General features: G+C 25.3%; 1 protein-coding gene across 2 annotated transcripts; it reads right to left on the reverse strand.

Moving 5' to 3' along the window:
• Positions 1-1330: 1330 nt before the first annotated feature.
• On the reverse strand, positions 1331-23148 carry LOC132924591 (polyamine-transporting ATPase 13A3-like). Of its 2 annotated transcripts, XM_060988993.1 has the most exons (22): positions 22989-23144; positions 22346-22907; positions 15580-15833; positions 10725-10951; positions 9334-9538; positions 8393-8465; positions 7315-7446; positions 6965-7098; positions 6699-6881; positions 6293-6481; positions 5495-5719; positions 5313-5402; positions 5088-5241; positions 4891-5018; positions 4695-4812; positions 4190-4338; positions 3908-4114; positions 3623-3829; positions 3328-3551; positions 2300-2451; positions 2037-2230; positions 1331-1943 (listed from the first exon to the last, which is right to left on the reverse strand). In XM_060988993.1, exons 2-22 carry the CDS (start codon positions 22359-22361, stop codon positions 1830-1832), a joined length of 3375 nt encoding a protein of 1124 aa, XP_060844976.1. In that variant the 5' UTR covers positions 22362-22907; positions 22989-23144; the 3' UTR covers positions 1331-1829. The 2 variants fall into 2 exon arrangements, with proteins under 2 accessions (XP_060844976.1, XP_060844977.1); XM_060988994.1 differs by lacking the exons at positions 1331-1943; positions 2037-2230; positions 2300-2451 and having other exon boundaries at positions 3378-3551; positions 3619-3829; positions 22989-23148.
• Between the last annotated feature and the right edge of the window lie 2632 nt (positions 23149-25780).

Consider the following 25780-nt stretch of genomic DNA (forward strand, 5'->3'; position numbering starts at 1 on the left):
AAGTCCAGGAAAATTAAGTCTTAAACTAAGTACATATATATGATACGATTGCGGATTGATATGTATATAATATGCTCTTATGATATTATGTTTGTAAATATAATATAATTTGTGATTTGTATTAATTTTTAAATATTGTATAGGTACACCTATTTTGTTTAATAATTAGTACCTATCGCAATCATTTTTAGTTTTTTGTCAAATAAATGTTCAAAATACGTACCTCTACTATAGGATAGCCACCACTAGTAACAACACTTTGGACTGGCAGTAATTTAGAAGAAATTGAAAAAACATCCATTGAATGCATTATGTTTGGATTTTCAAAGTCTACTAAGTGTAGGTATACAACTCAAAAGGTTTCCATAAATATATAGAAGAAACCAGGTAAAAATATTTGAAATTGTTCATATTTGTGTGGAAAAAGAAAAGAAGGATAATGTATTGAACTAACTTTGAAGATGATTTTAAACTGTATCATTAAACAGAATAACCAACCAAAAGAACAATTTGACCAACAATCATTACACTAGTAATCTAGATGTGAAGTTAAGCCAATGAATAAATGTAAGTATTTATGTTCCAAGATTACTAAAAATACTTAAAATGTATATACAATATTGCAAATTGTCTAGAAGACTATACAATAGCCACATATCAAAATAATTGTAGTCATAATAGACAGCTTTTGTATATATTGAGTTTAAATTGATTTTTTATTTTAAAAAATAAAAGTCCTTAGTTATTTGTTTTGTTTTTAGTTTAGTTAACTTGTTTAAAGAATATTAATTTGTATATCACTATTTTTCAGATACATATAAATATTAGTATTTATATACATCATTAATATTATTATAATTATTATTTGTTATAAAAAGGTTTTATCTTAATTTCTTTGAAAAATATTCATCTTTTTATACATTTATATATATATAATATTTTGAATATTGTGATAGTATTATTATTATTATTATCATCATCATCATCAGTATTACGAAAGTGATTATTATTTTACGTTTTTATACTTTTTTGAAGTTATGATTTTATATTTTAAGTCGTAAGTATGTATGTACGAAAAACACACTTGTCTTATTCTGTATATAATGTTGCATCTTTGTATGATTATTTATGAAAGTTAATTGTATTTTTTAAAATATAAGTATTAGTCAAAAGCACGATGTAGATAAAATCTACAGACAACATCAATATTATTTATTATTATTTGTTACAAAAAAGTTTTGTTATTTTATTTGAAATATAGTATATACAAAATATAATATAAATGGTGTAATTACTACTAACACTTCTCACATGATAAATAACCATGGTCTTAATATAAAATATTATTTAATTAGTAATAATTATTATTTTTAACAATTATCTTCTAAAACAAAAATGAAAAAATATATGCTTCTCCTGAAAAATACAATTTTTGTGACTAGCATAATTTTATCTGTGGTGTACAGATTATATTCAACTATATTGTATACAACATCATGTATATATGACGTCATACATACATAAAATTGATATTTATAATTTACTTTACAAACTTATAATATATAACTATATAATATGTATTCTGTACAAATGTATTTGATGTACCTATATCATTAATAATAATTAAAATTACAAAAACTTTATTGTCTTACTCTCAAAATACTTATAATCCAATAATTAATAATTAAACATTTCTTATAAAAATAAAATAAAAATAAATCAGTAGGATGTAAGTAGGACATAGGTGACAATTTAACTCGAGATTGCCTATAATCAAACAGAATAACATTCTAAAAATAATGCATTTACTGCTAATATTATTATAAAATTCATATTAGTATGTTAGGCTGACTAGCAATCAGCTGGTTATATGGATTTTTAGGCTGTTTTTTCCCTCTGATGGTGCTTAATATTTTTTTCATTAAAGCTGACTCAGCAAACACCTTGAAAAATAAAATAAAATAATACAATTAAAACTATCGTATGACTATATTTTTAGAATAGGGTTAATAGTATTATAAACAATAAATATTTACCTCAATATTGATTGCCAAGTAAAGATTTAAAATAGGAAAAGCAAGTAGAGTAATTAGAAAAAGCCGCTGTTCTTTTTCATAGCGGGAATTTTTTAGACTGACCATGTCGAAAATGTCTGTGAACGTAGAGTATCTAGTGGTTTGCAACATCAGCGTAAATAATGTCAATAATACAATGACAATTGTAAAAGATACTATAAAAATGTATTATACAATTTAATAGTTTGAATGAGAAAAGAATAAAACGTTTAGTATATGCTTACAATTTTTGTAAAACGGTTTTCGATGAGGATACCCCTTGTTCAATACAAATGCTAAAATAATGTACTGGTATGAACTGGTTAAAAACAATGTAGTATTTTCCCAACATGAAATGACGTCATTGTCAGACCATGCAGGGCTTGTAGGCACAAACCTATGAAAAAAGATCAAAATTATATTACATAAAATAGAATTTTTTTTTCATTAAATATAATAATTATGGTTGTATCTTTGGATACAACATTGAAAATTTTACTTTGGTAAGTCAGAACAAGGCAACCCTTTTTAAAAATTTATTTTTGTCTTCTATATATATTATATTATGTCACAGAATTGGAAGATACTATCAACCACTGGGCATAGGTTATAAAATAAGTTACATATAATTTTTAACGTATATGAGATATATGTTACGGACAAAATGGGGTAGTCGGGCATTGTGCACAGTGCCCATCAATACCCGGACACTGTGCACAATGCCCGACTACCCCACTTTGCCCGTGACATACATATTTTTATTTCAATATTATTTTCAAACATACATAAAAATTATTTTTCAAAATCATATTTAATAAAAAATTGTTTTAAACCATTTAACTACTTTCATATCATCTACATTGTTTAGTATGGAAGTTTATGAAACAAGATGTATTAATATTGATTCCTAATAGTGACTAATAAGTCATTAATATTCTTAGCTACCAATTTAATTTCCTTGTACACAAAATAAATAAATAGTAAATTTTTCAATATAAATAAATATATACATTATATATATATTATACACAATACCCAAGTCCTAGAAATATTATTGTTATTGATTTATATTATTTGAATTAATTACCTATACTAATTAGTGAAAAGTTGACACTGACTTTAGGTATCATGGAAAAATGTTTAAGGTTAAAACCAATCGTATAATGATTAACATTATGTTTTATTTTAAGTTTTCAATACATTTTCATTAAAATGATTCGGTTTAAGTATGTAAATGATTTTATAAAATAAAATACAATATAAAAATACTTGCCAATCTTGTATTTCTAGATAATATAATGACCCTATTTGTATCAAAGCACAAACCAACAATTGTAAAAAAAGTGGTATTAAGTTTTTTGGAGTCAGAATTTTAGACAGAGGACGGTGAGGATGAACCGTGTCAGTAGGTTCGATATCACCCATTACAATAGCCAAAGATGTAGTAAGAATAAAATCAAAGTATAAAAATTGGAAATTTCCCAACATAATACCTTTCTGAAAAAAAAAAAAATTATCTTTGTATAATTAAATGTCAGCTTAATATTTTGTAAATAATGGGTACCTACGCTGTAAAGTAAAACTAATGTAATAAATTGTATTAAACTGTAGCATGTCATATATTTAAATATTCCAAAACTAGTCACCAGAGCACATCGTCCTTCTCGTATTACTTTAGTAACGCATGAGACATTTGTTATTTGAGAAGTAAATGGTGCTGCTATAGAAGCTTCAGCTTGTGAAAGTGATATGCCAACATGAGCAACTTTTAATGCCTATAAAATATAAGTAGTGATTGATATTTGATACTAATATTTTTCATATTTATTTAATAATAAAATATTAAAACATACCCCAGCATCATTTGCTCCATCCCCACACATAGCTGTCACGTAGCCCATACTTTGAAAGTACTCTACCAGTTTCACTTTTTGCTCTGGCAACATTCGTCCAAACACAAGACCTTTAGAGACAATATAAGGTAACCAATTTGGAAAATCTGATTCCAAAACAGACCATGATCTCCCATCAATTGCATAATATACCTTTTCGTCTTGTATCTATAAATGAACAAATTAAATATTTTTAAAAAAAATCAATAAATAAATAAAGTTTTCAGTATTTTGAATAATTACATCCAAGCAATGTCCTAAAGTAGGCTCAAGTTTGATTTCTGCTTTATTCAGTTCAGTACTAGGCATTGCTGTTAGTACTGCAATATTGATATTAGTTGGGATCATAGAACACTCTCTTGCTACACTTAATCCAGTATATAAATTATCCCCTAGAAAATCATATTCTTAATAACTTATAAATAATCAATTGAATATTAATAACCTATACGAATAAATAAATTTAAAAAAAATCATATTCATATAAAGCATTTGTGTTTACAGTGTTTGTCATATTTTTGGTATCTATAAAAAAATGATAAGTTATTGAAATTGTATGTAAAATCTTAAGTAAATTTTGACTATTTTTGTGTAACTCAACACTATTTATCAAATGTAGGTTAGATTATATAATATTACATTGTTCTCAAGTATTAAAACTAATGCTCTAGAAAATAATAAATTAATCCAATTCAGTACAATTTTAATAAAAAAAAATATATCTACCTAACTATAAATTCATGCTTACCGGTAACCATAACACATTTTATGTTTGCTGTTCTCAATTGTTGAATTACATTAGAAGATTGTGGTTTAAGTTTATTTTGCATAACAAGAAATCCCAAAAAAATTAAATTACTTTGAACCTTTAAAAATATTTTAAAATGTATTATTATTACACATATTTTGTATGAAAAATACAGCAGAGATAAACAATGATTTACATTTTCTAATTTAAGATGATATAATGATTTCCAATTAACTTTTTTTGGCAAATCTTTGTATGCCAATGCTAATACTCGATACCCAGATGAACCAAATTCTTCCAAGACAGACAAAATATTTGTGGGAACTAAAAAAAGAAAATAATACATATAAACATATTATAATACAATAAAAAAATTAATTCTCTTTAAATTACTTGTTTCTTTTAAACAGCTTTGAATAATTTTTTCTGGAGCACCTTTACAGTATGCCGTGTAACGCCGAGTACCAAATACTTGACCAATAACACACATACTTTGTGTTTTTGAATTAAAGGGAAATTGATGTACAATACCAATTTCAATTGGTGGCTATTAAATTAAAATATTTATGTTATAATTACAAATAGTTATAAAAAATTAGTACTTTGACATTTTCTTACTTCACCAGAGTATAATTTTTTAGACGGCCTTACTATGGAAGGTAATAAGTTATCAAATCTTGAATTATCTGCTCCGGACTCTTCTAATTCCTAAAACATAAAAATATTTGTTATGTATAGATTATGAATTAGTATTTTATTGAGCAATATTATTTAATTATACAAAAGCAAATTGTTTTTACCCAATCAGTTGCATTAAACATGCTCAAATCTAATGGATCTCCGGCCAGTGATCCGTTTATGTGAGTTAATGAATGACAAGATGCCATTGTAGCAATTATTGGTGACATGACGTCTATTTGAGATAAGTCTTTCACTAAATTTTCATATATATTTGTAACAAATTGTAGACCATCATAAGGTAATAGACCAAAAAAGTGCAATCCGTCTTCAGTTAATGTGCCAGTCTAAAACATCAAACATTTATTGGTTATCAAAGCTATGATTCAATTTGTATAATACAAAAGTAATAAGTTTTATAAAAATTGTTTATTTAAATAAAACAAATCATAAAATTAATAATTGTATTCAAAAAAATGTTTTTAAACTTAACAATGATAATATATTGATAATATTTATCAAAAACAATTGCATTTACTTTAATTTTAATACATTTTCCAAGACGGCCTTGTTGTATCAAGTTATATTGCATAAACATAATATACCTATTTTAACTAAAAAAGTTACTTATGATATAAGATTTGGTAAAAAACATTGTATTTATTTTTCATTTAATTGTAAAAGAAAAATTAAGTTTTTCAGGTATATGATAGATTTTTACAAACAATATAATATTTTAATATTTTTGTATTTACCAAATTTTTATTAAATCTTATTGAAATTCAACCTAATTTTTTTTTTAAGTATAATTTGTTTAAATCTAATATATATTAGTTTAGCAACAAAATTAATTTATAGGTATGACCAAAATTAATGAACCACAATTGGATAAATTGTAATTGTTTATATAGAAAACATACCTTATCAAAACAAACCAGCTTTATTTTACCAGCAACATTAATACGGCTCTGACATGTGCAATAGATTTTAAGGCGTTTTAGACGTTTCATAGAATGCACAATACCAATTGTCATAGCAGCTGGTAATGCAGGGGGAACGACCACAGTGTAAATGTCCAAACTTCTTATGATAATGTACTCTACAGACGCCTATTAAAAATAAATAAATAAATAAAATAAAATAGATACTGATATTATAATTATATTTTATGTACTGTACTCATATCTATTAAAAAGTAACAAAAATTTATATTTGTAATTATATTAATGAAACAAAAATAAATTTAACAACTAATTTAATATTAATTGTATTAATTTAATTTAATGATTTATCTCATTAAAGTTACTTAGAAATATCAATACGTACATCTCTTATAACATACAAGTAGGCACAGTAAAGCATTCCAACTGTAGCAACAATAAACATGATTATAACAAATTTTATGGAGTCCAAATAGAATTCAAAATCCATATCTTTTGGAAACATAATTGAACGTATTAAATTTCCTTTAGCTGTAGAACTTCCAGTCCTAACCACTAGAGCCAACACCTATAAATTCAATTAATTTTAATACATTTTCATTGTACATGTTAAGTAAACAAATATTAAATAATTCATATTAATTCTTATACTTGAGCTCCAGCATAAAATCTTGATTGTAAAATCCTGGTTCCGCAGTACAATGTGTGATGTTTATGTGAAGAACTACTATAGCAAAATTCTTCAATAGATGAAGGAGGACTTTTTGTTATTGGCTCACTTTCTCCTGAATTAACAATTTTATCAGTTTAGATGTTATGACTATTAGAATAATATATATTTCAATAAAATTTGTATAAATTAAAAATAAAAACCTATTAAGTGATACTCATCCCATGCAATAATGTGTTATTAAATTTAGGTAAAAGCATTTATGGTAATTGTTAAGCCTAATACAAAATTTAAGTAGTATTTATAATTTTATTCTAATGGGAATACAAACCTGTTAAAAGACTTTCGTCGACAATACAATTACCAGATAACAATAAAGCATCACAAGCAATATTGCAACCACCTGGTGGTATTATAATTACATCTCCAGGAACTAAGTATTGAGCTTTAACTTGAACATTTCCTATATTCACACAACAAAATAAAAAACATATTGTAATATATTAATCATTAAATTTACTAAGTACAAACAGAAAATAGTTAAATATATTAATTATTATTTATTAGTTATTGTGAAAATATTAATGATATGATGGTAATTAGGTGAATAACAATGGTTATTGAAAGTTATAATTGTATATGATTATAACAAAATTGATTGCACCTTTGAGAGCGGTAAGGACTATATAAACTTTTTACTCTACATATTACTAAAAATATAATATATAAACTTATATTTTGATTTAATGTTGATAAATATTGGAATTTCAGGCTTTTATTGATTTATCTTGGTAAACTCAAATGTATACAAAATAATTCGGTTAAACTCTAATTCATTATTGATAGTTGTAGTTGAAGCTTTTAAATATCAATAATAGTAAATTGTATGAGAAACAACTTAATTAATAAAATTCCAAAGTATAAAAAAAATTGGCAAAAAAAAATATCAAAATCAAAGTACAAGGAAATTTAAATTAGTATATGTAATTAAACTGATTCTTTATATTTTATATACGTATATACATAAATTTCAAGACAAATATTACATTATTGTGGTATAACATACAATTAACTACATTTTCAATCATGTACTTATCTTTGTTTTTAATTTTATCTTATATGCGATTATTACTACTAGAATAAATTAATTTGTAGATCTTAGAATTTACTAAAATTAATCAGTAAAAGTCTACAATTCTGGAATTTACTATATTATAAATTTATTTTAATTTTTTTTTTTATTTATTGATCATTATCAATACAGCATAAACGAATTATGTTATATCTTTCATAAATTATATTGTACTGTATGTTATAGTGGTTGGTAACAGTTAGAATTAGAATTTATACATACAAAATATAACCTATATACTAATATATATATACTTAATTATTAGATTCAAACTCACCCTCATTTCTTCTTAGGACAGTGTAAATGTCATTATTATAAGTATCTACAGTTTCTTTAAGTGATCGACTTTGCTGTAATAAATTCATTTGATATTTAGTATTAATTTTAATTTATCATTGTAAATTTGTGGAATCCAAACTATTAACCGATATATTATACATTTCAAAGTAGTTTATTATTTGGAATAAAATATTAAAGACAGGTAGAGACTAAAACATTAGGATATAAGATTTATATTATCAATTTAAAACTGAAAGCAAAATTAATATTTAATAATCAAATTTGGAGAAACTAGATTTTAAATATATTTAATAAATTTAATTAATAGGTAGTTAATAAATCATAGCTTGTATAAAAAATCATATTTTTTTATATAAGTTGGCATTTATGTATGTTTAAATCATAGAAGTCTTAGTTGAGAAGAAATGTAAAACCGGTTTAAACATTTAAAATAATTATAATTGTAATGATAATTAAAATACACTGATATATAATATAGTATTAGTAGTATTACATTGGTATGAAACGATGTGAGATATTATGATAGCAATTTAGTTGAATATATAGGTATTATATGTATATTATATAGCATCTGAATAAAAATAATACTCAAGAAAAAGTATCTGAAAAATGTAATGTATAAAAAAAATAAATTTATATATTATTTACTTGTGGTAAGTTTTATCTATATAAATTGTATGTTTTCAGGTAAATGTTGAATGTAAAAGAAATACATAGTACAATATTATTTTATAAAATCTACATTAATTATATTCAGTTTAGTGACTGTTTATCAATATTATGCTGTCCTACATTTGACAAACAGTTGTGTAAATGCTGAATACATTTTATTCCAATATAATTACTCATTATTTTATTATAGTTTGGATCACACAAAATTCAACAAATTTTCTACAAGGAAATACAAAATATCCAAACCGCTTTTAGTTGATATAATGAAGTCCCAATAGAAAATGCTGAACTAACTAATACACATAAACCATAGTATTCGTAGTCATCAAAAAACCATAGACATATGCTAAATATTTGAAAGACGTAGAATGGATTCAACACTTCAGCAAAAAATAATTTCCAGTAAGAATATACTTCCACAATCACTTCATTCTTACCAAAAAGTTCTAATCTAAATAAAAATTAAATTTTAAATATATAAATATTATATTTATACTTTAAAATGGTTATAAAAAAAATTATATTAAATCATGTATTTAAAATCATATAAATCAAAATTGATTAACTCAATAAAATTGAATAAAAAAAATTGTTCAATGATTTAGGAGTCACTTGTATAAGTGATTAATATTTTTTTTCATTCCCTTACTGTAATTAGAATGTATATATTATAATGTATTAACCTGGTTAATATTAGTAATTTGGTTCAAGTTGATATCCAATTGTAGTTATCCAATTTTATATATTATCCTTAGGCCTAATATTTGGTATTTTACAATTTTAATGCCTGTTATAAGATTATATTTATATATGCATTTATTTGGCCTCCGTCGAAGTTTATTTAGGTATTATCGATGATAAGTACTGAATTTTCTTATAATAAATATGCATAATATAATATACTATTTACTATCAAATTATGTATTATTTTTTTTTTATTACAAATAGTATTGTAATTAATGCCGATAATTTTGACGTTAATAATTTTGGTTGATGTGCCAAATTGTCGTTGTATACACCAACAAATATGTACATCGATTAATTAATCAATTTTTTAAAATCTATAGTCAGATTTCCGTTTAAAATAAACACAAAACACGTATATAATAGAATAAATGTTATAGTCCCGATCAGGGGCGTATTTAGAAATGTCTTAAGGGGGGGGGCACAAACAAAAAGTTCAAATTTGCGAACATGGGGTATAGAGTTGTAAAATTTTTCATATAATAAAAATAAGTATAAAATAGATGAATGGGGGAGGCACGGGCCCCATGTGCGATGTGCCCCTCCCTTAAATACGCCCCTGGTCCCGATAGGACAAATGTAAATGCGAGTATAATGTGTTCTACTATTAGTACTATTCTACAAATGAATAATGATTAATCATAAGACAATTAATGATAAATCAAAAGATTTTAGAATTAAAATTACGTTTATCTATGTAAAATGTAGTTGGATGTGGTAGTGTAATCGTAACTAATTTATATTGTGCGTATATTTATTTATAGTTCGATGTATTCATAAAAAAAAATGTTATTAAATTAAAATTTTGAACTATGTCAAAAATTGTTGAAGCCGAATAGTTCTTAATGTTCTTATATTAAATTATTATTATGAAAAATCGGTGTTATACGTACTGGCTTATATATTCATCAGATGTGAGACCATGACACTTTTCTAACAAATTTGATAGTGTAGTTGTTCCATTATCAAGACCTTGTAGAAATTTGAATACATTTTCATTTTCATCCCATATATATTTTAATAATTGATGTTTAAAATATCTTACAGTTTTCCTTTCTCCGTTTGAGTCTTTTATTATTGAAATGTTAACATCGTATATGGCATCGCTATTATTCGCATCCTATAAATAATAAAAATATATCAACATAAATAATATAATGATATTGAAGCAAAAGCCTATTCAATTTTGAGATTAATAAAATTTTGAAAATGTTTACATTTATATAGGTAGTAATAATATTTTCAGAAAAACCACTGTTTCGCTGTGAAATGAATTCTGCGGTATATATAATATAAAATCTGAAATCATTATATATTAGAATGCTATATTGACACAATGACATATTCTAATACCATCATTTTAACTCAGAAGTCAGAATACTAATAATTGGTTTTGAATAATAATTGGTAATAAATAACAATTTTTATTTTTTAAATAATAATTGTTTATATTAACTTTAACACTAACATAAACTTTTCGGGAACAAATGTATTTAAAATATTCTTTGATTTTTTACATAATATAGACAATTTATAAATATAGGTTCACGAAAATAAATAAATTGTTAAGCAGTTCGGTAAATAGTGAGTTATTTTATTTATAAATTACATAATTTTTAATAATATAGATATTATATTATTTAAATACTAGCTGATCCTACACGGCGTTGACCGTGACAAATTAAATTCCCGTGATTAAACAATTAAGTAATATCATAGTCTATATAATATTTTATATATCTACCTATTTTAAATCATAAATAATTTATATTTAAATATTTATAAATTATAATCTAACTTAGTTTACACGAACGATTTTGAATTTAAATGGAATGTTGTAAAGCAAGACATTAAGAAAATGTTTAAAATTATATTTTATTGTTATTCATATTGTCCTATTCATTATTATTATTTATTTAATACATTTAATACATTTAATAATTAATAAATATAATTTATCCTGGGTATTTTTATATACCTAATTATGCATATATATATTTTTTTTTTTGGTGTAATTTCATAAACTAAATTATGTTAACTTTGTTGTAACACAGTCTGTCTCTAATTTATTTTTTTTTATTTTTTAATCAGAATCCTAAACAAAGCGATAAACAAGATTTAAGTGATTTAATAACTTAAAAGTTCAAAAAATAGATTATCATATGATTTTATGTTATTTGATATTACATATTAATTATTAATATTTACAACGATATTTGATTTTTTTGAAAAATAAATAAGATTATTATTAATAAATAATAATTTCAATTAAAATTTGAAAAAAAAAATAAAAGAAGTGGGTGTAATATGATGTATTTATTTCACGATATCACGATATCAATATACGAGGTAGGTATCTACTAAAGTATAATAAATAAATTAAATTTTGACGTATCAAAAAGTAAAAACGCATATAATTTAATAATTATATACCTATACACAGCTTTCAATAAAGAATAGTGATGATGCTTAATAGTTAATAGTAGGAACAAAGTATTAATAGTATTTATAGCACCAATACTATTTTTGGCACGATAATAATTATTATTTGATAAATTGCATTTATTCACACTAATTCTTTTCCTTGTTTTCACCTACTGGTAGCCCCATAACAGTTTTGAAATTTGAACACAATTATGTAACTATGCTATATGTGTTATATTTATTTTTCATATTATATCATTAAAACATAGTAAATATTTCGATAGATATAATTTTTAATAAGCATTTAAAATTGTAATGGGTGTAACCGTTTTTGCCAAAAAAAATATATATATTATTTTAGATATTTTTTGAGAACTACTGAACTTAAATCCATCAAATATTAATGATTAAGAATTAAGATATACTAATCTCATCTTACCTCACTTAATATTGTCTCAATATTATATTATAAAAATCACAAGTTTATAGTATCGAAATAATTCATTAAATTATATTATTTAATTAAACGAATAGTATAAACAGTATTATAGGTAAGTACAAAATAAATATTAATTATTACGAACCTCACTAGCTTAGCGTTTAAATAAATTAAATTATAAAATACAATTTTATACAAAGCCGAAAAATTCAAGTATATTGTTAATTATAATCTTTACTATACACAAAGGAAACTTTTTTTGTAGCACCTCCACCGCGTAATGACATAAGGGTTGGGATGTATTATACTAAAATATTGTATAAAATTCAAAAACTGATTTTATAGCACATAGTAACTTATATATAAATATATGCATATATGTTAACTTACAGATGAATACTAATTACTAAATATTAATTATAGTTAATAAATAAAAATTATTAATTATACTTAACATTATAAAAACTGTAAAAGGATAATAATTTTAAAATTTAATGAATAATATAATAATATAAATAAATAACTAACACAGAGAAATTTGTTTTGCTTTTTTTTCACTGTAATTAAAGTAGTTTTGCAGATTATAAGTGGTAATTATTGGTAGAAATTACAATAGATTACTAAAAAATGAAATATTATGAGATATGGAGTATACTATAAATTAATATATCTTGTTTTATTTTGTTGTATTATTAACTTATAATAATAGACATAAATAATTGGTTTTTTACAGTATAACACGTATTATACATAGGTACCGTATAAAACTTTTTATATTATTTTACTCAACCCTGAATGCTATTTTAAGATACACCATATGTCCATATACCGAATAAGCATAGAAATTTATTTGAAAAAATTGGAAATTAGCATAATAGGCCTATGGTAACTCGTTATCACTTCAATATTTTTACATATTATACCAAAATACGCAATAAAATCAGTTGAATAATTAATTCAAAGATTTGCATTAAGTAATTTTTCGGAAATGTCGCGGAATCGATTGATTGAAGCTTTCATCGGCGTGAAAATGCGGGTAACGAGCATATTCTATTGTTTATATTATTATATTTAAATTAATTAAAATTTAAGCAATCTTATATACATATAACTTATAACACATGTATATGGTTATTGTTATATAAATAAAAAGAGCAAAGTACCATACATGTTTAAGTAATGTACTAAAATACAGAAAAAGACAAAAAAAAATAAATTCTAGTACATCTGCTTCAACAAAATTTTACCAAATGGTCGAACCAATAACAAAAAATTATATTCGATATAATAAAAATTATTATTAATGGTATCTTCATCGTTCATCATCTTCCGTCTTCCGGGGTAAAAAAAAAATATTCTAAAAAGTAGATAATAGTCAAAAGCACTGCAGCGGTGGTAACGATGAATAACGACACAGTAAAGATATGATGATTACTAGTTATAGGTGGTACAATATGCTATTTTCACAATTATATAAAATAGCTCTATATTTATTTATTTTAGTTTATCTTAAAATGAAATATACTATAAAAATTAAAAATGAATAATGACTACTTGTGGTAAACTTTAAAATTAATTGTTATCAACTAATTATTTAATTTTAATTATTAAAAAACGGGACCTCCTTACACAAACCAAGCTTAATATGCATTTAATATAATATAGATAATGAAATTGAATTGAATTCATTTAAAAATTAAAAATACATTGCCCATGCAAGTAATAACTGATATTGGTATAAGATTCGATATGTATAACCATAACGGCAGTAATGTTAAAAAATAATGATCTATCTATTATATTATGTTTAGTATTATAGGTAGGTACCTACATACAATGCATTACTATGTATATAGGTACAGGTTTTTTGAAAGAACACGTCTCTTTCATGGCGTCCATTAAACTCGGTGAGAAGACTCAAGTAGCTCATTTAGACATTCCACGGGTGTCTTTAAAGAAACCCCGACAAGTGGGTAAAAGGAATAAAAAGGGCGTTGATCGGTGGAGGAAAACCGGATAATATTAAACTAACCGACCGGTTATTCATTGAAGAATAAAATAATCATTATATAATAATGTGTAAACAACAGATTTAACTAAAGTTTTTCCCCTAAAGCCTGCACATGGCCGAATTTCTAATAGTTTCTAAATACATAATAATATGCATATTCGGTAGGTATTTTAAGTCCAATTTTCTTTTCATAGCATTATAATAATAAATAAATAGAACTTTTAACTTATCTAACCATATTTTTATGATTTTATTCTAAATTTAAAAATACCAATGTACGATATATTTAATCATAACTATTACATATATATTTCAAATGGAAACTTTTTTTTCATTTAAATGACGTAGGACTATTGATTAGTGTTTTTACTGAAATACGGTTTAAATGTATAACCTTTAAATTATAACTATAAATTCATTAAAATAAACAAGTATGCTAATAATATTATTTATATTTACATTTTTAATAATAATTTAGATAATAATGTAACAAAATTTAAGAGTCTTATAATATGCAAACATGCTATTTTTGATAATTGAAAATCTTTTTAACAAGATAATTTCCAATAATTTCCATTTAATTATATTTTATTTTTATTTTTACAATATTAATAAAAAAAAAATAGTTTCTAGAAATAGTAACTAAACTACATTTTAATTGTAAAAATTAATTAATTAAACGTTGTTTTTAAGTAAATTTAATTATAAAGTATGATACATAATATTGATCTATAAAAAAATGTCATAATATATTAAATAAAATAATAGAATACTGAAGACATAAAAGACTATAATATGTATATTATTGTATTATTATTGATAATTGACTCTAAAGTATGTTAGTATAAATTATTTTTTATTTTTAAATACTTACAGTAACGAGAACAGTATCAGAAGTTGATAATGGACTAGGAGTCATAAGTAGATACAATTTTAATTTGACTGACCAATGAATGACCAAGTATGGCACACCGACCATGCATATTGCAATTATATTAAATATTATTTTTTTCGTTAGGTTATAAGAATATCCACATTTTATGTCAATGTATTCTACATCTAAATTGTTAATGTGATGAGATGGCAATCCATCATCTATTGGTGAATAGTCTGTACGAGAACAGCAACCTGAAATAAACAACAAAATGTAATTATAGTTAATGAAATATATGATTTGCAGATGAATAAATAATTATTCTTACTTGGTGTAAAAACATGTTTAAAAACACGTTTTAAACTCTTAAACTATCTACAATTTCTATTACAAAATGAAAATAAATAGTTTACATAAAATTAGAATTATATTCGTTAAATATAGATTATATTATAATTATCTATTATTTATAGAAAAAAAAATAATAACATTTTAATTGCTACGTGCCTAAGTTAATTTAATTAATTTTAGGTATGGTTTGGTATTTGCAGTAAAATTTAATAAATTCATTTTAATATTGCAAACTATTATTTCAGCATAAATATGTAAATAAAATTTTACATAGATCCTTTGAAAAGTATAGACTAAGTTATATGATTAATATTATGTTGTGAGTTGTGATCCATATTTATATAATATGTATTATATATTTTTAAATTTATTGGATTAGTATATTATAGTAATATAGTAGATAATATTTTTAGATGTTTGTCACTCGGATTAAAATAATGGAAATTTAATACAAGATCCCACATAAGTAGTTAATATAGAATATAAAAGATATATGTAAAAATATTTAAAATACTTTAGTACACAATTTTTTATAAGCATTTGAACTTCAAATTTTGACAGAATTCGTATTTATATATCACGAAAATTTGCAAATTGCAGTTCAAATGTATGAAATATGCAATTTTTATAGGTAAGGCTTAAAAACTTAACAAAAAATTTCTGATAAGTAGTTCATACTGCAACCAAAAAATCTAAAAAATATGTAAGCATAATTTTTAATTTTTATGGACATTTTAAGTACAAATTTAGAAAAAATTACAATATTTAAACTATATAACTATATCAATAATATAACTTAAATCGAATATAATATAGAGAATATTTTATTTTATTATTTAGCGCAATAGTTGTTTTCTCTCAGACTGATGTATAACATGGATAAAAATAAAACGCATCCACATAAAATCATTAAAAATTGGTTTTCGGTAAAATCACCTATACAACAATAATAAAAGATAATGTTTTTGAGGGTATTTATAATATTTTTGATTATTTGACTTTAAAAATATGTATATTTAAATGAATATAAAATTGTTTTGAGATAATATTTAAACAAATCAATGTCATACAATCAAAAATATTATTCTTTATCATTTTTATAATAGGTGATTTTACTTTAACATTATTTAAACCATAAAAAAATTATAGCTTTGCAAGAATGAGTTTTGTCTATGTTATCCTAGTCAGAGAGAAAAACAAACAGTGCGTTGAGATCCTTATAGTTACAATATTTATTAAAACTTGATATGTCTGCCGATTAATAGAATTTCGAATAGTAAAAATCACTCATAAAGTCATAAATATATTATATAAATATTTTTTGAAAATTTTCACTTCCTTGATTAATGCCCCCATCTTCATGAGCAGCGGCTTATTGGCTTTTGGTCTCGGTTATCTATTAGATAAACTTGACGCTAAAATTAATTCAGTGATTCGTAGAATTTATTAATTTGTTCAATTATTAAAAAATCTTAACAAGTTCAATTAAACATTATATGACTATGAAGTCATTTGTACTTCGTAGTACCAATCATTTAATTATTACACATAATTATATATAATAATTTTTATTATTATAGTATTATTATTCCACAGCACTAGGTATATATAAAAATCATTTACGTTTTCATCAACAATATTCAATCAAATAGGTCCTATAAACAGTATAAACTATATACACTAACACGTTGACACAGATTCGTAACTACTAATTAATAAAATAATAACTATAGATGTTTCCCAATCATATTTGCTGTACCACACGTCCACACAATCACGAGTGACAAGTATAACCTTTTTAAACTACTTAGTCTCGTTTTTAGTCTTTATAATTGCGATATTTGATACTCATGCAATCATATATATTACCTACCACCTACCATTTATTATAAATATTGAGATTTAAAATAAATGCTATTACCTGTAGACTATAAGTAGACAGTAGTACAAGTATATTATACTCGTAAACGCAATTTACATTAAACGACCAATAGTCAATATTAACAAACTCGATTTTTTTTTTATAACATAATAGAGTCTAACATATTTATTTATAGGTATACAGATTTCCTCTAATGGTTATACACACGAATACCGGAATACGTACCTATATAGTATATATAATGTATAAATTGTACATAAGTATGTATATAAACAATAAACATACTTGACGAAAGTGAATGTAATAAACCGTGCAATACGTTATTATGTTATTATTTTTTCAAATACAATGAGCTAACGCTAAGTATAAATACGTAGATACTCCAAAGAGTCTAAAGTGTACACGGCTATGATAACTAATTATTATTATAGTGTAACGATTGACACGCAATGACTATAAATAAAAAGTCTCTAACGATAAATCTATAAATGAGACAAAAAAATAAATATAATTAGGTCATGTCCAGTGAATGGTTTACGGGGTCTCGAGTAGGATTGGCACTTCAACCCGTTCGTACTTTAATTTAATGAAAACTCTATAATTATTTTTCAAAGTAAATTTAATTAAATTAGGAAAAATAAAAGAAAAAATTTGAATAAAATTTAAAATATTAATAATTTTTGAAAAAAATCTCCTATAGCCGCCTAAGCGACAAACTTATTTTGGACTCTCGAAATTTAAATTATACATTTATACGACCTTGATAAATGTATATAGTAATTATTTTTATTATTTCCGGTAAATATAAATTACAATTTCATGATTCATTAGTTACTAAAAAATAATGATTTCTTTTTTATAGCTATAAATTATGAATCGTTTATATGAAGTTTCGATAATAATAAAAAAAATATATTTTTGTGTAATGATGTGTCGAAATTTATTTTTGTCAATTCCAAGACCACTTGCTCCAGACTGTTTCATTTTCTCAAAACATCACCTATTAACAAACCCAAGTTTCACTAACCCATGTCCTATATACAATTTCAGTGTGCCACCAACGTATTTAACAATATTTATACATATTCAAGTATACTACATAGTATTATATATGTTACAGTGTTATGTTATGATATTATATACAGTATATACACATATAATAATAATTGAAATTCGAAAAGTAGTTCTCCTCCAAAACACGTTTCATTTTACAAGCTCGCAAATTCCCATTGTGTATTTGTTACGACCGTGCCGGTTCGAGGTGAAATATAATGTTTTGTGCATATAATGATGGAATTTATAGTAACTGAACGAAGCACATTCACAGAGTTCTTTGTTTATCATTGGGTAGATACAACCACAACTCATTGTTGTGACTCAAAGTATCTCCTCTTTTTGGGGTGCCGGATTCGGTGTCATATTATACACTTATATTTAAAACATCAGCTAACCAATAAATGAGAATAATTCAAATTACCGACAAACATACTATTATGTATTCATTTAATATTTCACATACTCACTTATGAGTTATGACAATTGAGACGTGTCCAATAGAATATACTAATAGTATTGTTAATTCGATTAACTGTAATGCCTGATGTTTATTCATTCATCTAAGTATATAAATTTAATTCGCTTAAAATTTAACTAAAAGTAACCCGGGAAAGTCACTATGCTTAATATTAAGGCTGTAGAATGTGTCTCGTCGATTGAGTATGTTACTGTAATAAGTGTAATAGATGTCGTAAATTTGAATTCAATGAAAACTCATTTATACAATTTGCTAATAGAAATTACAATCAAAGTTGAAGATTGAACCATTTTTACTAGTCTTAGAGATTATGTCAGACAAAAAAAAAATCACATATCATTGTAAGATCATTATATGTATCGATAAGTTTAAAATCTAAAATACGATGATTTATTTTTTAATTGTTCTAACAAGCCACGATTATAACATTAATACAACTATTAAAATGAATAATAAATGCCCCATCGAACACGTGGTTTTTATTATTCATAATCGTTCACAATAGTTTTATGGCCAATATTTACTAATGTTATTGATTAATTAAATATAAAGTCTACGCATTCGTATTTCGTATATTCTGTCAACATGCTATTATAGTATACCAATATATTATATATATTATATAAAATTGAGATAAAAGCAATAAATCAAATTAGCCTTCTACTTTAAACTATTATGTAGTAATGATAAAATGTGTAAACAGACTTTGATCTATGGGTGAGCCATAAAAATCTGTTTGTTGTATTTAAATGTATTACAGTTGAAATTATAATATTGTTTAATCAAACGCTCGTTGATTATTTAGAAAGAAGTCCGAAAATAATCAGTGATTTGAATAATATAAAGAAAAGCATATAACAAAGAAAAATAAATTTTATTTTAAATCACCAAGTATCGTTATATCAATAATCTTTATTCTATACACATTATACATAAATTAGGTACATCTTAATATAAATTAATTTTATCAAAAATGGGCAAGACCTTACATAATATGTATGAAAAACAAATGTCTAAACATTACAAAATATATTGTAGTATGGCGTATAGGTATAGCGTATAGGTAATATAAAAATTAGATAATTTGCTTAAAATATTAAAAACTACTATACTTCGAATCAATGGTGAACGAATTAGGTAGATATGTTTAACTCTATAATATAAATATTGTGCACGAAAATATTATTTGATAACTTCCGTTTTTTTTAGTCTTAAGACAATACAATTTATGTGGGAGCATCAATACAATTAATTCATTTTTAGTAATTAACTTATTATTGCAATCATATATTGTATCCATTATACTATATGAGTTATATATTTTTTACTGTTTATATGATCTATATAGCTATTATCTGATTACATTTCGTTTCGTCTTAAATTTTCCAAAACTTTTGTTTAAACTCGATTCCAATAAATTATTATCATAATTCTTAATCACTATGGAGGCACATGAGTACTAAGTATTAAATATTAATGTTGTATACTTTGTAATCCCACATCATTAATTTAGGTAATTTAAGCCTCATCACACGTGTTAACCACTTGATGATATTAGTATTTAGAAGCAGCCAACGTGTAACTCATTATAAACTAACATAGGATCCTAAATAAATAGTATTGGCATACATTTTAGTACATTTAAAAATTACAAAATTATTAATGATAATAATAATATCGAAATTGAAAAAAAATAATTCAATTAAACAGTTAAAACTTTAAAGTTAACTATCTAATATTTCATAATACATAGTATACATTTTGTTTTAGAAGTTTATTATGTTGTGTTTTAGACACAATTATATAATATTTTTAAGATGATAAACATTATTATTATGATTTGAAATTTTTTCATGTCAACTACATTTTTGTATATAAGTACCTTAATAGTACCTATAGTTAATGTACAACAATAAATCTATAAAAAGACTTAAAAACATTTTATAAGTCAATAAAATGTATATTTATGTACATTATTAAACATTTGTTTATACCCAAGACAACTTTCCATAAATGTATTAAAATATTTATGATTTGTTTACTTTTGCGCATTATAAATTTCGTTTTTATTTTGTCAACAATGTCAACAGTGTCTACGGTAACAGCAAACAGCTAATAAAAAAATAACTATCACATTTATCAAATTATGTGTAATTGGTGCAGGTTACAATATTGATAAGTTAATTAAATACCAAGTCGTAACTACTCACAAGTCATAACTACGTATTATACGAATACAATATACCCGCCCATGCGCCTGTACAACACTTAGACTAATAGACTATGTATAACTCAACAGTTGAGGTGGTCTATTGAGAGCTTATAATGTAATAAATAAAACGTATAATGACCTACAGAATAGAAAAGATCGAGAACAATTATTCCGTTAAACTGTCGGATTACTGAACGGTTAGGAATATTGTTCGTATTTCGTAAAGATATATATATTACTATATTAGTAGCCATACAAAACATAATATTATAGAAAAACTTTAGAAGCTATAATATTATGATAAATAATTTACATACAAATAATTTAAAAACATTTAATGTACTGCTTTAATGTTGGTAATCTATACGATACGATTGTACGAAAACGAAACACATAAATCATTCAAACATTACGTAATACCCATTAAATCGGTACCCAACTATAATATGATGTCGAAAAAAAACCGATATCGGACGACGGACTCGATCCGATCTGACGAGTGCAGATCGACTTCCGAGCGACAAATTCAAATTAATCGTCATCGATAATGACGTGTGCGTATTACTATATATAGTAAAAATAGTAAAAAAAATAAAAATAACAGTACATCTTTCGCATGAAATCTCTGCTGCCGCCGGAGGCTTGCATAACACAATAACGACACGCTCGCGTCGTCGTCCGCACAATATATTATTATATTATAATAACGCGTCACAGATTATTTACATATATTGTAGTTATTATTATTATTATTGTAACGAACTATGGGTATAAAATACATGCTTACCAAAACACAGGACCATGGTTGCTGCTGGCTGGCTGGCTGGTTGGCCGGTCGGTCGGTCGGTAAAGTTTTCGGCGGCGGCGGAGGCGGCGACGGCTTTTACGAAACAATTATTATTATTATATCATTCGATTCGGTCGTCGTCGTCATCGGACGGACGGCCGGCCGACCTCGTGTACGCTCATCGTCACGACCGTGCGCAATACTGTCCGGAACGTGGCTGTTCGAAACGCTCGTTACACGCGGCGTTGTGCGCTCGTTATCGCAGTCGAGCCACGACGGTTTAACCGATATTAATACGGCGGTGGCGTAACGGTCGGCAATGGAATATATAACGTTAGGACGGCTTATCTTCGGCGTACATGGTTACACATGCGCGCGGTGCGTGCGCCGCACGATAATGTATTAATGTGTAATGTGTTTAATTTTTTAATACGATTAAAAACGCGCACCGTCTTCGTTTTCGGTTTGGGTCTCGTCCGTCGTCGTACGGCGGCAATGACGACGACGACGTTTTCGTTTTTGTCCGCGCACCGTCGACCGCCAATCGTACAATGTCGTACCACTGCAATATTGTTAATAATAATAATAATAATAATAATAATAATAATAATAAATAATGATAATAATAATAATAACACCCAACCGGCTCTGCGCTGTAGTCTTCTTCTCCGGCACTGAAACAGCTGCTCGCCGCCCCCGCCACCGTAAATTATTATAGTTTTTATTGTTGTTGTTGTTGTTGTTGGTCCACGTGTTCTTGTTTACCGTACGACCGCCGTGATCGAGAGTCGAGATTGGCTGGTACTGCGCGAGTCGGGCAAGTGATTGTCACATGGTAGCGCGGTAGTTGGTTACCGGGCGGTCGGGGGTGGCGGGGCCAGGCTGGTATGCGATCACGAACCGGTGTGCGCGTCGGCGGCGTTCACTCGTCGTCGTCGCCCGGGGTGAACACCGAAACCACTAGAATTGCCCGACGACGAAACACGAAACACCGTATTATTATTATTATTGCGATGCGTTTGTACAACTATCGTAGCGCATCGTACCTAATATTATTAATTTTTGTGTGACGACTCACGGAACACGATCATTATTCTCCATCACCCGAGAGTTTCTCACTCTCTCTATCTCTGGTAATTTAATACGTGATAAGTTTGGGGTGAGGACGTAATAATAATATAATATAGGTCTATAACGGCGTAAAAATATGCAAGCACTTGTGCAGTTGTGCAGTTTAAAACCTTAAAATATGCACAAAGAAATTGTTTTATAGCGGCTCAAATGCTCAATTAATAAATACAAAAAAGCATCTGAAATAGGAACGACGCTAAAATAAGTCACGGACATTACGTGCGAACACTCAAATTCCCAATCGATCCGCCACCTGCACTATACGACAGAACGTAAAAGTGGTTTCAAATAATCAAATGGTACAAAAACTTAATTTAATTTTCATAAACTTTATTTCAAAGCAAATGTATAAAAATAGCTAAACACGGAAAATATGTCTCAAAAAGTAAATATTACATGCAATAATGCAATATAAAACAATAGATTTGGCTTCGCAAATTGCAAATGTTAGAAGTTCTTATAATTCTAGAGAAACATGATAGGAATTAGGAATTAGAGCCGTGTCGTGAGGAGCCAAGGGGGCACACGCCCTGGGCGCATGATTTAAATTGTTTAAATAATATTTTAAACTATACATAAATAAAATATATGAGAAAGATTATTGTTTTACAATTATTTTGGACCATTACAAATTTTTTATGAACAAATTACCAATCTAACAAGTTACCATCGCTTCCGAGGAACACTCTTCTAGTAAATTGAAATTAACTAAGACGTATTTACGATCAACCATGTCGCAAGAAATATTAACCAATTCAGCAATATTGTCAATAGAGAATGAAATAACGAAAAACATCGATTTTGAAGACGTCATTGAAGATTTTGCTTCAAAAAAGTTCAGAAAAATTAAGTTTTAAACTAAGTACCTATATGATATACGTATATGATACACTCTTATGATACGTTTATAAATATAATATGTATAGTATAATATAATTTGTATTAATTTTTAACTATTTTGTTTAATGATTACTATTGCAATTAGCTTTAGTTTTTTTATCAAATCAATGTTCAAAATACTTAAAAAAAATTCAATTAAAAAGGAATGAAATGCATAATGATAAATAAAATAGGGGGGCGAATATTTTTAATTTTATCCTGGGCGCCAAATCTTAACGGCACGGCTCAGATTATAGGAATACTTTATAAATTACCTATATATTTTTTGTAATCATAGACTGATTTTTTTTTAGTTATCGAAACATTTCTAATTCTCTGTGAGCATGTTAAATAATTGTTAAAGGTAAAGTATGCCACAACCGATCAGTCGTTTGATGTGGGTTTTTATAATTAAATGACACTTAAATGCGTAAAATCGTTGTATTAATCACGCATTTATGCTCAGATGTCTTCTCATAAAACATCCTACTTAGTACTTATAATATAACATATAGGTATAACAGTAGCGTAGCCAAGGAAAGGGGGCTGAGAGGGCTTTAGTCCACCCACAATGAGCTGTGTTTTTGTGTTTAAACTATTTAGTATTTTATGACTAAGTATTGGCGAATAACGGCCTATTACATATGCGATATGCGTAAACCACAATTAAATAAACGTAAATAATAAATTTACACAGATAAATAATAATATATTAAACATCGTTATGTTATCGTATGTTCTGTGATTATAATGTGTTCATGTTAAATACTGAGATGGAGTACAAAATATATATAGTAACCATTGACTTTATACTTTATTTATTTTATTGTACAAAGTCAATGATAGTAACCCATAGATATTAATTAACTTTTAATATAATATATTATAATATTTATAATATATATTATATTAAATTATGTAGTATCTACGGACTAACAGTGATAGTAATAGTCAACTGTATATTCTTATCTAGTAATGATGATTAATGGTAAATAATGAATTTTAAATTTGATAACGTACTACTATTCGTCAAGTATCAACATATACAACATAAAAATATTATGGTTTTATTTCTTTCTTCTCATGAGTAGATTTTCTGATTATTTACATTATACTGCCTTACTGAAAACCTGTAGTTACATGAAATAGCTTGTTATAATATTAAATAAAATACTACCTAATGTAGAAAATGTTATTTGTACAAAATAGGAAAGAAAAAGACAAAATTTATTTTTCATTTTTAATGTTGAGAAAAAAAAATAATCATTCGGTAAGTTTCATGATACGGCAAACATCTATAGCTATTATTGAGCTATTATTGATTAATAATAATTACTAATATAGTAATATACTATTATATTATTAATTATCATTAAATAATTTGAGGGTTTGACGTTTGTTAAATTCTATTTAAACTATATTACT

This window comes from Rhopalosiphum padi, chromosome 3 (assembly GCF_020882245.1).
Source record: "Rhopalosiphum padi isolate XX-2018 chromosome 3, ASM2088224v1, whole genome shotgun sequence".
Classification (NCBI taxonomy): Eukaryota; Metazoa; Arthropoda; class Insecta; order Hemiptera; family Aphididae; genus Rhopalosiphum; species Rhopalosiphum padi.